This window comes from Bidens hawaiensis, unplaced genomic scaffold (genome assembly GCF_021521415.1).
Source record: "Bidens hawaiensis isolate Kalapana, Puna unplaced genomic scaffold, B.hawaiensis_p1.1 tig00031118_1, whole genome shotgun sequence".
NCBI classification, from domain to species: domain Eukaryota; kingdom Viridiplantae; phylum Streptophyta; class Magnoliopsida; order Asterales; family Asteraceae; genus Bidens; species Bidens hawaiensis.
Genome location: NW_027505204.1, coordinates 82,183 through 98,016, shown reverse-complemented (window position 1 = coordinate 98,016; position 15,834 = coordinate 82,183). Strand labels below are relative to the sequence as shown.

The window sequence follows — 15,834 nt, the reverse complement described above, 5'->3', positions numbered from 1 at the left end:
AAAGCGAATCCTCACATGTAAGCACATAATCATTTGGGATTAAATACACTAAACTTTCTTGCTAATTTGTTTAATATTTTCTTTTCAGGCTCATTAGCAATTTTGATTAAAAGTGAAATTAACGATGAGTCCAAACATAGAGAATCAAGGCCATTACTTAGTTGTGACACTAGCCTATCAACATTATATGAATGTGGATCTAGTGACAGACATATTACCTTCAATCAAATGATATGATTCAATATTGTAAAACTCGTTAGGCGGTCCCTAGGCAGCGGACCCCCTTGGAGGGAGTACTCAGAGTACTCGGGGAGTACTCGGACAAGAAAAAATAACATAAAATAATTGTTGGGATATTATATATATGTTAAGACAAACATAATTCACGTTAAAATAAACATAATTCATATGAAAAAAAACATAATTCAAAAAATCATGTTTTGTTGTTATTTTTAGCATTTTACTTAAAAAAATTGGTGACCGAGTGGACCTTGGAGGCCGAGTAATCCCGAGTACTCCGACTTTTGACCGAGTTGGACCTTGGCGAGTAATGGTGGCCGAGTTGGGAAAAAGCGGCAAGGTTGATGTCCGAGGACCTTGGAATCGCCGATTCTAAGACCTTGGAATACGACTTTTACAACACTGATATGATTGTAAGTTCTAGTCTCGCTTAAGACATAGAAATAAAATAAGGTGGAAAAAATAGCTATTTAAAAAAAAGTTGTGATCGACCAAAACTCAAGGATAGCCATGACTTATCAACATATAGTTATTACTCATCATAAGAAAACCCGTAATTGTGGCGTTATGTCATCATCATGAGTACGCATTAAAGAAACCTAGAGCTATGATAACTTTTAAGTAATGACCGTGATCTGACTAAAATTACATTCGTAATATGTTATCTTGTGAGCTTGTAACTTGCAATAAAGAATAGACATATTTGCTTGAGCGTCTTTCGAAAATTCGATCCTTGCATGTATATTAAAGAAGGAAGTCAATCAAATACTGCATAATCCCTTGCAATTAATCGGACAAGAAAAGCATATATGATTAGATTATTAATCAATCCATCAAAAATTCACATGAAGTATGTCACTTACGTTATGGATCCATTTGGCGAGATATAGTCATATAGTAAATGTGTGCTACCAGATTACATTTTGAGTTCAAGGGTAAACTAAGAAGTAACGGATTATGTTGGAACATTTAGTAAAAATATGTTTTTACTAATGTACTAATTAATGAATGAGATATCGAATGTAAACAATGCTACGCTACTAATCATCATGATCAATACTAACTTATCTTCAAATTGATAGTTCATATGACCTATCAAGAACGTTTCATAAGATCTCAAGAGTCTTTTTTAATTATATTTTAATATGTCAATCAACTCTTGTTTATGGCATGATTAATGAATATAGAATTTATGGTTTATGTGCTTATATAATGAACATGAAGGTTCATTTTATGGATGAAATAAACCATAAGCTTTACTATTAATCACACGGACCAAAGAAACACAATATATTTCTTTCTTCCAAGAATAGTTAAAGAGGGGTACTCTCTAAACTCAAATTCATCTTTCCAATTTCTAATACACTAAACTATCCAGTGTACCTCGGGCGCGTGGCCTTTTCCGGCATTAATACTACTTTGGTTGTACTTTGAGAGACAGACGGACTCTTTAGTAGAGGCCCGAAATCTGTTTTAAGAAACCCGTGTTGACCACGAATTTTCAGCCACAACCGTCAACATTAGTTTGTTCGTTCTTATAGCAAAGGATCGTACAAGAAAGCATGGCTCAAGCACTCGCCATACAAGAAGATGCAGATCAAGCTCTCGCTAAAGACTATACAAAAGATTGTTCAAGAATACACGATTCGAGGTTAGTCGAAGACCAAATGTGATGAAAACTCAAGACGAGCATATTATTTGGAGACCCGTTAAGGTACCTCTAAAGACACCGTTTCGAATCAATTTTAGAATATGAACATTTGTATTTTATATTCATTTGATTCCATTTTGTAAACGGTATCGTAGTATAATATTTCCCATTAATAACGAGAGAATCGTTAGCGTTTATTTTGTTTTATTTTTTAATAAAATGTGACCCATGCCCTACAGCTTCGTTGGTCACTTTTTGATGTTGGCTACCTTAATAAATCTTTTAATACTAAAAATATAATCTAAGAGGGTTTGTGTTTACATTTGAATGAAACCATTAATTAAGAGGTGAATATCTGATTCGATCAGAGTTGAGTCTATTTGATTCCAAAAAGAAAAACATCTGAATAGGTAAAATTGGGTCTGAATCGTTTATCATATGATTTATACTGAATGGAAAAGAGGAGGTTGTCTGATTAGGTCAAATCTATCTAATTCAAATCTGATTAAACTAAACAACTCCTGTGTTAGCGTTAACAAAAAAAATATCATGAATATGATTATCAGTTTTCTTTATATAAAAGCATATAATAACTATTCTCTTTTATATTAATAATGCAGTTAAATTTATGATGAAAGAAATTGGGTCTAACAGTAGTATAATAAAACAGGTAAAATAGAAGATTTGCGACTCAGGTTTGATTTTTGCTTTCATCATTTAGTTTCAACGACACCCAGATGATGATAGGAGACTATGCGAGTAGATGGCGTTTGCTAGTAATTAGATCCTTGAACTGAATGGGTTCACGAGCATTGACCTTAGGTGAGGTTTTCCCCGGATCAAAAGACAGGTGTATTCCGATATGGTGAATTTAGCCAGTGGCCTATTTAGAGAATTCATTGACCGTTAAAAAAAAAGTCTATGTGACTGTTATTTTAGGGGGTTTTTTTTTTATTTATATGCTTGCAAATTGCAAATCCCAACACGATGTTTATGAAGATTCTTGTAGCCTATCTTTATTTGTGGCCTGGTGGTGGAAGGCACGGTTAGGCCGCAGGGTGGCAATGGTAGGCGGTGGTGGGCAGGAAACGACGGTGGTGGTGGTGACGGTCAGGCAGCAGCAATGACAATGGTTGCGGTGGTTACGGCGACGTTGTTGGCAACGGTGGTTGCGGTGGTAACACTGGTGGTAAGGTGGGGGTGGAGGAGGCGAAGTTGGTGGTGATGCCGATGGTAGTGGTGGTGGGTGTTGTTAGGTGGTAGTGTTGTTAAGAAAATAGGGTGAAAAAGGAATGAAAAGAAAAAAAAAGGAGGGGGGAAGGAATTGATGGAATGAGATTCCATGTGTAATCAAACACCATTTTTTCATTCTCACACAATGAATCATTTCATTTCTCCTGTCATTCTTGCATATCAAACACTACCTTAGTACTAATTTGCAATATTATACCATAAATAGCACGTTCACACGTATAAATATGGACAAATAACTGAATAAGTAACGGAAGTTTAAATTTATATAATCTATACGCGTTGTCTGGATCCCCAGTGAACCCTAACATGGTTAGTGAACACTCATAGGTTTATAGACGAGTATTTCATTATTCTCTATTGGCTGATGAATGTGCACTTGTGTATCCATTTCGGGACAACCAACTTAACCGGTCCACTTTTCTCACTTAAAGTTCGGGGAACAAATCAACACATCGTGAAACAGTTGGAAGAGAATCAAGCTACTACGTGTTCGAAAATTAGTGTAGTGGGAAGAACTCCATTTATGGTAATTTGTTCACTTCATTTCAAGAAATGCGTTCCCTTGCTATGCATGAAGAAGAAATGAACACAAGCTAGCAAACACCAAAGACTTTACTTAATCAAACCTTTCTTTAAGAATAAATGCATCCTTTATATATTTAATAAATATCGTAATTAGGGTTTGTTGCATAATCATGATGGTTAAACAATAATGAGTTGTCTTTGTTTTTACTTTTTAGGGTTTGAGGCATAATCATATTTAATCAACCAAAAACAAATTTGGAGGTAAATAGATTCATGAGTTTTTCATATTGATATATATTTCACTTTTGGAAAATATAAGAGACATGATTTAATTTAGTAAAGTTGTTTTGATGTCAAATAAGAAATAATGGTGCTAGAAATAGTTGGAATAATATTTAAATTTGAAAAAAAAGTTATTATTATTATTATTTTAAACGACCCAAAAATTAACTTTAAAAGATATATAAAGTTAGACAAGCTAAGTTTCTTCATTGAGGATCACTAATAAGCTTTGTGCTATTTGCTATTTCCGAAACTAGATGCCGTTTTTTCATGAATTATTGACTTAAAGGCGTTACGTGCATATGTGCTAAGTGTTACTTTCTTTTTCCTTTGTTTTTTGTTTTTGTTATTATTATTATTTTCTTTTGAAGATGTCTTTAAAGATTTATATATCAAGTTGTTTAAAACTAAAAGTAACCATATGTCCCTAACAGAAATGCCATTTTTAACCCATTTACAATACTTTTTAAATTTGATTTATAGTAAAATATAAAAACTAAAAGGTTTAAATCTTATAGCAACATGTGTCCATTAAGTGCGGCTTGTTTGGGTTTGCGTTTGAAAACTTTAAAAGCCATTTTGAAAAGTTTGGATTTAGATTTTTAGAAAACTGTTTTTTAACCATTTCAAAAGGCTAAAATAAAAATGATTTTTGTAATATATATATATGTATATGTATGTATGCATGTAGGGTTAGGTTAAAATAAAAATCCACTTGAGTTGTGAAAACTCTAAAAACTCATTTTAACCACATGTTTTTAATTAAAGTTTGAATCATGTGGTCCACAATTTTAAAGTTAATAAAAAATGTAAATATAAATATAACTTTTTCTCATTCCCGAAAACATATAAAACAATGTTAAAAAATAGCAAAACAATTTTTTTCATGTTTCGATGTTTTGTATTAAATGTTACAACATATATTACGTGTGCAAAAAAAAACTATGGTACATAGGGTTTTCATGGGTTTTCACAACTCAAATGAGTTTTTATTCTATACTTCCCCTATGTATGTATGTATATACTAGGCGGGTGCCCGCACGATGCAGCGGGAAACACAAACCTTGGTAATCATGTAAATAAGTTTATGGGTGTTCGTTATTTGATTTAAAACCGTAAAACCGTTCAAGCTGGTTAATGGCTTGATTTCACGGTTGATTTTTTTCATTAACTTCTGGCCGGTCGTTTTCAGTTTTCGACGAAAACCCGTTGCTAACGGTTATGCCCACGTTTTTGTGAAGCCGTTACAAATTTGTACAACATTAATTTGAGTTGATTTTATTACTTCGTTTTTGTAATGTAAGTTGTATAAATGGAGGACTGAATTTATAATTTCAGAATTTATAAACTAAAACAGAACATGGGTTGTACTTTAATGCATATTTATGTGTTTAAACATTTTATTGATTTATAGTTACATATTTGAATTGTATATTAATACTTTAGTGACTTGTACATTATAAACCGTACCTCGGTATTGAAAAATTTTTATATGGAAACGTCGACAAAAATAAGTACGATGCATCGATAAGCTCTGTTTTTTCCTTAAACGTAATATATTTAGAGATATAGAAGAAAAATAAGAAAATATATAAACCTGCCAAATACATGAGTAAAGATGAGGGGTAAAAGTTGTAACAATTTCTTAAATTTATAAAAGGTTAGTAAAGTTTAAGGGCCAATTTTGTAACTATTTTCTAACAAATTGAATTTACGTAAAACATATTTTGTAGTGGGCAACTTTGCCCCTATGCTACATGCTTTATAGGGTGTACATAAAGTTTTGAATATTGTAAATTACTTAAAAACCTAGTGTCTTAATTTGCTCATGAGTGCTACATTATATATAGTAGAGACGGATGGTCGTGCGATGCGGCGGGGAACGAAAATTCTAGTAATCATGTAAAAATTACAGATGTTCAAGGTTCGTTTGAAACCTTAAAAACTTTTAAACCAATCATCACTTTTGGTTAGCTGGTTTCAGAATGTTCAAACTATAGCCAATGGTTTGGTTTATGCTTTATAATGAAAATTGGTCATATAAAACCAGGCCCGTCGGTAAACTTATTGTTGAAGCTCAATGTGCGAAACCAAACCATTAATAACGATTCAGTTTGAATTTTCAACAATTCAGTTTCGGTTTTCAATGAAAAAATATGAGTCGACGGTTTGACTTATTGCTTAACTTAGAAGCTGTTAAAACCGAATTGTGAACACCCATACGTAACATCCTAATTTTAATTGGAATATACTTTAGCAATACCATACCCAAATTAAAGACAATAAAATGCTCATTTTTATTGTGTAATTTTCTTAAAAGAATATTAACACATGAAAAAGTTACGGCCACTGGAAAATCGTTGGTGGGAAGTTGGTTAACAATTGTATTTAAAAGAAATACATTGGTAAAGATGAAGATCTAGAGTTGTAACTATTTCTTAAATTTACAAAAGTTGAGTAAAGTTGTGGGGATAATGTTGTAACTATTTATAGGCATATTTTTTAATGGACAAGTTTGTCCTTATTTTACATGCTATATAATGTGTGCATTATGCATTATAAGTTGTAAATTACTTAAAAAAGAGGTGTCTTAATTTGCCCATGACTTATATATATATATATATATATTTGAACGGCAAAAAAACTACTGCAAATTCTTGCAAAACTTGTGGATGTCGTTATCTATTCTTTTTAACGTTTATTTATGGATCACTGACGATTCATTGATCTACTCAATCATTTTATTTCATCATTAGAAGGAAATTCATCGTAGGTGAAAAAACTTCATGACCCAACCTGAAACCTCTTATTTATTTATTATTTTTTTCATACATAAGACTTGAAGCCATAATCTTCGCCTTTTTAAATTGAAGTCTTTGTGTGTCACACTTCAGCCATTTTAGCATATGATCATTAACGATATCGTTATGTACTAACTAATTAACTTTTTGGAATCAAAGCTGTTATAATTTTTTTTGTTTAAATTGTTTTATTCAAGACTACAGAAGTAGATATCACTTACGTTTGCAACATTTATAGCTAATTAGTTCGTCCAACAATCTTGTTTATCCTTTTGTTCCTTTTCAAATAATTGGTTTTCATCTTTTTGATATTATTTTAATTTATATAAAAATTATTTTCTCGACAAAAGAAAAAGGCGTTCCGTTGTTCTTTATGCATGGCCGTTATGCACTTTTATTGATTTTTACTTACCATTTATCGTCAATATTTCAATATCAGAAATATTATTTTCTAGTAGAAAAAACACTATAAAATGAAATTTACTTACTCATGGTCTAAGGGTCTAGTGATATAGTGTCATCCGTTACAAAGGTTTTCCTGTGGGTTTGAGTCTTTACACGTGTAATGTAAGCGTGGAATTTTGTTTAAAAAAAATAAAAATAAATTAAACTTACGTAAACAATTTACCTAATGTGTGCTCATGATAAGAAAGGAATAGCTACATTTGTAATCTCATATTTTCAAATTTCATTATAGAAAAATATCTTCAATTACTTGAATGGCAAATAAATTTTTAATATGTCAGTTAATTGGACGTGTTTGTACGTGTGTTTAGAGGTGATAGTCTAATAATCAATTTGAGAGCAAAATCGTGTTAATTAGTACGTGTTTTTAGGGGTGATAATTCATTTGATAGCAATTTGAGAGCAAACTCGTGTTAATTAGTCTAAATAATTCATTCGATAGCAAACATGTTTAAGACGATGATGAGGCACATAGTCTAAAATTGCAAGAAGGGTGATTATACTTTTAAACAAATCAGATTAAATGATTACATATAAAAGGAGTATAGTTATTTTTCGTTTTCTAATTTAAGAGGAGTTGGTTACTGTCGAAACACGAAACGAATCTAACCTGATCCATGACGATGCTTCCACGGATTTTCGAGATGAACGAACCACGTCTTGATCTTCTTCTCCTTCTGCGGAAGCGCCGGCGACCTGCAATGCCGTGACCTGCAATGGTTTCGGGGGTGTGGAGGCGACTGCTAAGATATCCTGAGGATTTCTTGTTCACAGACACAAAAAGTGGTGGTGGCTCTTACTGAGCATGCCCCATGATAAGGAGGTGGAGACCTCCTTATATAGAGTCTCATGGCCACCATCATGGTACCCTAATGGGCCTAGCCCAGTTAGGGTTACCTCCACAAAACCCCCTCGGCCCAATAACATCGTATTAGTCCATGTAATGAAATAAGCCAAACATAATAGATTTAGGGTCGTAGAACCGGGTTTTGTACCATACCCCTACAAGCCCCCCCAAGTCCAGTGTTGCTCCTGGGCGCGCAAGCGTCTAGGTGGAGCGCTGGACTTTATAAGGTGTGAGGCGGTTTTTTCCCTTTTCTTTGGCCTTGTCTTTATTGTCTGAGTTTTGAGAGGCTTTCTTCATGATGGTGACATGTTGTAATAAAAGCCTGCGCGCGAGGCGACTTACAAGCTATAATAATAATGAAGCTCGCGCGTGAGGCGACTTACGAGCTATAATAATAATGAAGCTCGCGCGTGAGGCGACTTACGAGCTATAATAATAATGGAGCTGGCGCGAGAAGCGACTTACGAGCTAAAATAATCATGGAGCTGGCGCGAGAAGCGACTTACGAGCTAAAATAATAATAATGCCTGCGCGCGAGAGGCGTCTTACGAGCTTAGAATAATAAAAGTCTGCGCGCGAGAGGCATCTTATGAGCTTTGAGAATAATAATTGAGCTGGCGCGTGAGGCGACTTACGAGCTGTGAAATAAAAGCTTGCGCGCGAGAGGCGTCTTATGAGCTTTGAAAATAATAATTGAGCTGGCGCGTGAGGCGACTTACAAGCTGTGAAAGTAATAAAGCTTGCGCGCGAGAGGCGTCTTATGAGCTATAAGAATAATAATTGAGCTGGCGCGTGAGACGACTTACGAGCTGTAATAATAAAGAAGCTGGCGCGCGAGGCGACTTACGAGCTGTAATAATAAAGAAGCTGGCGCGCGAGGCGACTTACGAGCTTGTAGAATAATGAAGCTGGCGCGTGGGGCGACTTACGAGCTATAATAATAGAGCCTGCGCGAGTGGCGACTTACGAGCTAAGACAATAATAAAGCCTGCGCGCGAGAGGCGTCTTACGAGCTGAGAATAATAAAAGGCTGCGCGTGAGGGGCGTCTTACAAGCTGTAGCATAATAAAGCCTGCGCATGAGGCGTCTTACGAGCTAAGAATAATAAAAGCCTGCACGCGAGAGGCGTCTTACGAGCTTTGAGAATAATAAAGCCAGCGCGTGAGGCGACTTACGGGCTGTAAGAATAATAACAGCTTGCGCGCGAGGCGTCTTATGAGCTGTAAATAATAAAGCCAGCGCGTGAGGCGACTTACGGGCTGTAAGAATAATAACAGCATGCGCGCGAGGCGTCTTATGAGCTGTAAATAATAAAGCCAGCGCGTGAGGCGACTTACGGGCTGTAAGAATAATAACAGCTTGCGCGCGAGGCGTCTTATGAGCTGTAAATAATAAAGCCAGCGCGTGAGGCGACTTACGGGCTGTAAGAATAATAACAGCTTGCGCGCGAGGCGTCTTATGAGCTGTAAATAATAAAGCCAGCGCGTGAGGCGACTTACGGGCTGTAAGAATAATAACAGCTTGCGCGCGAGGCGTCTTATGAGCTGTGAATACTAAAGCCAGCGCGTGAGGCGACTTACGGGCTGTAAGAATAATAACAGATTGCGCTTTAGGCGTCTTATGAGCTGTGAATAATAAAGCCAGCGCGTGAGGCGACTTACGGGCTGTAAGAATAATAACAGCTTGCGCGCGAGGCGTCTTATGAGCTGTGAATAATAAAGCCAGCGCGTGAGGCGACTTACGGGCTGTAAGAATAATAACAGCTTGCGCGCGAGGTGACTTATGAGCTGTGAATAATAAAGCCAGCGCGTGAGGCGACTTACGGGCTGTAAGAATAATAACAGCTTGCGCGCGAGGCGTCTTATGAGCTGTGAATAATAAAGCCAGCGCGTGAGGCGACTTACGGGCTGTAAGAATAATAACAGCTTGCGCGCGAGGCGTCTTATGGGCTGTGAATAATAAAGCCAGCGCGTGAGGCGACTTACGGGCTACTTTATGTCACGCGCCACGTGCAGATGTAGCATGCACGTGCGCGTAGACTTTGGTTTTGTGTTATGCGCCACGCGCAGATATTGCGTGCGCGTGCGTGTAGACTGTGACATGTGCGAGCATGTGATGCGTAAGCATGTGTAATATGCGTGAGCACATGTGATGCGTGAACATATGGTATGAGGATTCCCAACCCCTAAGTTTGGCGTGTAGCCATATGGGATCTTAGGAGGATTCCCAACCTTGCAGTTTGGCGCGTAGCCATATGGGATATTAGGAGGACTCCCAACCTTGTCGTTTGACGCGTAGCCATATGGGATATTAGGAGGACTCCCAACCTTGAAGTTTGGCGCGTAGCCATATGGGATATTAGGAGGATTCCCAACCTTGAAGTTTGGCGCGTAGCCATATGGGATATTAGGAGGATTCCCAACCTTGAAGTTCGGCGCGTAGCCATATGGGATATTAGGAGGATTCCCAACCTTGAAGTTCGGCGCGTAGCCATATGGGATATTAGGAGGATTCCCAACCTTGAAGTTCGGCGCGTAGCCATATGGGATATTAGGAGGATTCCCAACCTTGAAGTTCGGCGCGTAGCCATATGGGATATTAGGAGGATTCCCAACCTTGAAGTTCGGCGCGTAGCCATATGGGATATTAGGAGGATTCCCAACCTTGAAGTTCGGCGCGTAGCCATATGGGATATTAGGAGGATTCCCAACCTTGGCGCGTAGCCATATGGGATATTAGGAGGATTCCCAACCTTGAAGTTTGGCGCGTAGCCGTATGGGATATTAGGAGGATTCCCACCCTTGGCACGTAGCCATATGGGATATTAGGAGGATTCCCAACCTTGAAGTTTGGCGCGTAGCCATATGGGATATTAGGAGGATTCCCAACCTTGAAGTTTGGCGCGTAGCCGTATGGGATATTAGGAGGATTCCCAACCTTGAAGTTTGGCGCGTAGCCGTATGGGATATTAGGAGGATTCCCAACCTTGAAGTTTGGCGCGTAGCCATATGGGATATTAGGAGGATTCCCAACCTTGGCGCGTAGCCATATGGGATATTAGGAGGATTCCCAACCTTGAAGTTTTGGCGCGTAGCCTGATGCGCGCATGCACGGCGATAGAGTGGTGACTCGCAAGTGCGTGTGCATGGCGGAGGTCTCTTGCGCAAAACCCAGATGGTGGTTTCCGCAGCGGCACATGCACGGCTGCGGAGTGAGAACCCCCGGGCGTGCGTACATGGCGGCGGAAGTCTAGTAACTTCTGGATCTGCAATTTAAGAGTCAGATCTGCAACTTAGACCTAAAATCCAGGTCTGTAATCTAGACCTAGATCTGTAAATCAGATCTGGACTGATCTGAAGATTCGGAGCAGATTTAAAACCATCGCAGATTCGGAGATCCTGAATCACAGATTTACAGATTCGGAGATCTGATCATTCGAATCACGGATTTTCCTTCTTGCCCAGATCTGGAAGCCTCTTTTTAGATCTATGGATCTTTTGAGCTTTAAATAGAACAAGCTTTGAAGCCTTTTTCTGTAAACTTCCAGATCTGCGTTTTTCTTGGGAGAGATCTGGTAGCCGAGATGAAGATCGTAGGGCAGTTCGTTGACGTCCCACGGATGGCGCCAATGTCGAAACACGAAACGAATCTAACCTGATCCTTGACGATGCTTCCACGGATTTTCGAGATGAACGAACCACGTCTTGATCTTCTTCTCCTTCTGCGGAAGCGCCGGCGACCTGCAATGCCGTGACCTGCAATGGTTTCGGGGGTGTGGAGGCGACTGCTAAGATATCCTGAGGATTTCTTGTTCACAGACACAAAAAGTGGTGGTGGCTCTTACTGAGCATGCCCCATGATAAGGAGGTGGAGACCTCCTTATATAGAGTCTCATGGCCACCATCATGGTACCCTAATGGGCCTAGCCCAGTTAGGGTTACCTCCACAAAACCCCCTCGGCCCAATAACATCGTATTAGTCCATGTAATGAAATAAGCCAAACATAATAAATTTAGGGTCGTAGAACCGGGTTTTGTACCATACCCCTATAGTTACTACACATCTCTCAACTTATGTCATCGATCCTATTGAGTCCATCAAAGCTACTTGGTTGTTGGCCTACCAATATAATCTTTTTAATTACCTTTGACATTCTCATTAAGGATAATGCCAAATTAAAGTATTAGTTGAAAAACTCGAATTTGTAGAGGAAAAACGAATCGTTAACATTCAGGATGGTTAAAATGATAGGTGTTCGTTCATGCGTGACATCTGTTATAAATTAATTATAAAACTTCTCGTAAGTTTGAGACGTACATGATATTAGGTAAACACATTTGATTACCTGAAGCGTACCCGACATTTGTTTACTTGTTGAAATGAAATACAATATAATGTAGTTTAAAAAGATTATAAATAGTATTTTTGAAGTTGTTATAAATTTGAAATTAGTAAAAATATAAATAAATAGAATTGTTCTTGATATTGAAGTCGGTTTGAGGGTTAGCTTGGGATTGGTTTTAGATAATGGGTATGTTTAGGGTTGTACATAAACTACACATCCAACAAACAGTGCGTGAAACGTTTGGTGAAAAGTGCATCTATACTCGATCGTTTATAAATGAACGAACATGAATAAGAAATTATGTTCAATTAGTTAAACAAATTAACATGAATAGAGCCTCCATCCATTCAATTGTGTTCGTGAACGTTCGGTAATGTGTTCATGTTCATTTGTATATGTAATCTAACCATTTTATATTTTTTAATTTATTAACCCTAATATAAAATAGTAACCCATATTTTCATATTGTTTTTGTATTGTTCTCATTTTCTTCCTCATTATTCACATTGACAAATGCATCAGCCTTAATATCTAGGCTCCGTCAATTTTATTTACGTTCGTTTATGTTTGTGAATCGTTCGTGAACATGTTCATTTCCTTAACAAACGAACACAAACATGAAATTTCGTTCGATAAGTGTTCTTGAACCGTTTATGAACACATTATTTCCTTAATGAACGAACATAAAGAAAACCTTGTTCGTATTCGTTTGGTTCATTTGCAGCCCTAAGTATGCTACCTAATAGTTTTCAGCCACATGAGTTTATAAATGAAGATCTTCGATGGCCGTAGAAAAACACACAAACCCGATGTTTAATGGTAACTAGAAATGTAACCCAATTGATAAAGTTTTCAACTTATTTATCACATAATTAAAAACATGATTTTAGAACCCTTTAAAATACTCGTCCCTAGCCTTAAAATTTTAAAAGATTCTTGAATACGGTCGTGTTAATCCATATTAAAGTGTTAAACATTGATATCCTCCATCTTATTAATCCAACTAGACCAATTTATAAATAATTCAATTATAATAGAGAAGTCATGATCTCTGGAGTTCGGTTGTACCTAACAAACATTATGTGTTTTAAATGTGTGATAATAAAAAAATTAAGTATATAGTTTATGAAAATCACATCTACACATAGAATAAATATAATATAAATAAAAACCCAAGATATATTAACTGTTTACAAGGTATAATCATCCTTTGATTCTATCAAATCATTGCAATTATCCTAAAATGTATTAACAAACATCAACCTAAGAAGAAAACCATAAATCAACACCTTTACTATACTCTTTTCACTACCAATTATTTGGCTTCCTGCTCAATAATTCCATATGCAATCAAGATCAACTTGTCCACTCATATTCATACCATAATCTACCATTTCTGTTTTCATATTCCCATCGTTATTCGCCTCGAGAAAGATCTTCAAGATTGACGGGTCTTGCATCCATGCCGAGTCCAAGCTTTCCATATTTGGAACCATCGTGCTTGAGGTCCAGCTTCCGATCACTGCTTCGTTGTTTGGATCTTGTTCTTCTACAGATTCGGAGAAGCAGGTCACGTGTGAATTCTCTGTTCTTGATCCTCCATCGACACTTGAAATTTCCATTAATGGAGGCATATCTACATAACCAAACTCGCTTTCGCTTTTGTTTCGATTATTCATCTTCATCAATCCAGAAATTGGGATCTTTTTTCCACCAGAACTTTTGTGAAAAATTCTGCTAATCACCCACTCACCCTGTAAAAAAAACATGTTTAGAATTCTAACGTACAAAAATAAGACAAGAACGTAAGTTTATGATTACCATATAAAATAATGAAAACCCAGTAAGATATAATGCAGTATTTATTAACTATCATACGTATATAATAAAAATATTATGAAAAAACAAAACCAAATTAAATTATATTATATCTTGTAAGTATAGTGATTATTATATGATAATAAACCAAGATAATGGATTTTGATGATCATCCTTTGCTAGATTTCACAAGATTATTATTTATCACTATTTATACAAGTTTATGTTATATCTTTTAACTAACTATCATAATAATTTAGCAATAAACACTTGCTAATGTTCATACCTTGCTTGATTTCTCAAGGTTGTTTACAGAAAGCTTCCCATCTAGTCGATATTCATGCATCACCCAATTGGTTTTTTCGCCTTTAGGAGCTCTTCCTTTATAAAAAACAAGTGTTTTCTTCATTCCCACAAGTGATTTCTCTTTGTGAATTTCTTTATCTTTTCCTGTGGCTTTCCAATACCCTGCACTCGTAGCCCGGTTCGTCCTCGACCCAGTCGGGTACTTTCGGTCACGAACACAAAAAAAGAACCATTCTTGCTCACCGAGTTTCGCCTTCCCTACAAACCCAAAAAATAAATAAGATAAAAAAAACAGAGTAAAAACAGGGGAATATTATGATTTAAGGAACATATTATTTACATGGAAGCTCCCATGGCTCGACTTTGTTCAAATCAACTTCTCCGATTGCTCGGGCCATGAAATTGAATTCGGAAACCTTGGGATAAAGGTAGTGAGATATGAGTTCTTCGTCGGTTGGATGAAACCGGAAACCGGGAGGTAGGTCAATTTGTTCTTCATGATCAAAAGTGTGTTCCATTTTTGGTGTTTTTGATCAAAAGTTTGTGAGTTTTGAAGTGTGTAAAATGTTTGTAAAGAGGGGGGGACGAATACAGGAACATAAATAGCGTTTTGGTAGAGAAACGTGTTTGATGAAACTACTTTGGTTATGTATTCATTTAATATTTATTTTTGTACTTTTGACTCGGTATATGATATTTTATTTTGAAGCATGATTTATCAAGTAGGTTGCTTGTTAATAAAAGGACACAAAAGAACCATGTACCACAAACATATCATACCGTCTCATGTGTCAAACTCGAGCAGTTGGTAGACTAAAAACAAAGAAAGACAAAAAAAAATGATTTTAATGAAATATATGGTGACGGAAACTTTGATTACCATTATGTGATTAACGATAGGGGGAGACGGCGGGTAACCATACCGATAGTCAACACCGTCTTCAACCTATTCTCCATTTCGGGTACCATAATTTGTGGTACAGTACCCGATTGTTTTTTTTGACCGTTGGGGCTTTGGGATTAAAAAAAAAAAAAGAAAACTTTTTTCCTATTTAATCTTCAACCACGTGCAATTTTACATACACAACTCAAAATAAATATCATCTCATTTCACACATTCATCTTCTCTACTTATCTCATATTCTCATCTTTCTTATCTCTTATACTCATCTTTCTCAAATGCCTCATAGAGTTGCACCATCGACGAGAGCTTGACGGTGAGGTCGCGTTGACGAATGGTTGGATGTACGTAACGGACAACGGCACATCAAGAGAACAATTTTGGCATGCGGTTCAAACA

The 15,834-nt window shown here is 36.7% G+C and overlaps 1 protein-coding gene across 1 annotated transcript; it reads right to left on the bottom strand.

The window, feature by feature from the left end:
- Nucleotides 1-13,565: 13,565 nt before the first annotated feature.
- LOC143611444 (NAC domain-containing protein 79-like) lies at nt 13,566-15,056 on the bottom strand. Its single transcript, XM_077085638.1, has 3 exons — nt 14,875-15,056; nt 14,515-14,792; nt 13,566-14,164 (listed from the first exon to the last, which is right to left on the bottom strand). Exons 1-3 carry the CDS (start codon nt 15,050-15,052, stop codon nt 13,742-13,744), a joined length of 879 nt encoding a protein of 292 aa, XP_076941753.1. The 5' UTR covers nt 15,053-15,056; the 3' UTR covers nt 13,566-13,741.
- Nucleotides 15,057-15,834: the final 778 nt, after the last annotated feature.

Excerpts from the sequence above, each read along its gene's own strand:
- LOC143611444 (XM_077085638.1), bottom strand. The coding sequence starts at position 15,052 with ATGGAACACACTTTTGATCATGAAGAACAAATTGACCTACCTCCCGGT. Across the intron at positions 14,793-14,874 it reads CGAGCCATGGGAGCTTCCAT|GGAAGGCGAAACTCGGTGAG; the intron begins GTAAATAATATG and ends TTGGGTTTGTAG. Across the intron at positions 14,165-14,514 it reads ACCTTGAGAAATCAAGCAAG|GGTGAGTGGGTGATTAGCAG; the intron begins GTATGAACATTA and ends TTTTTTTTACAG.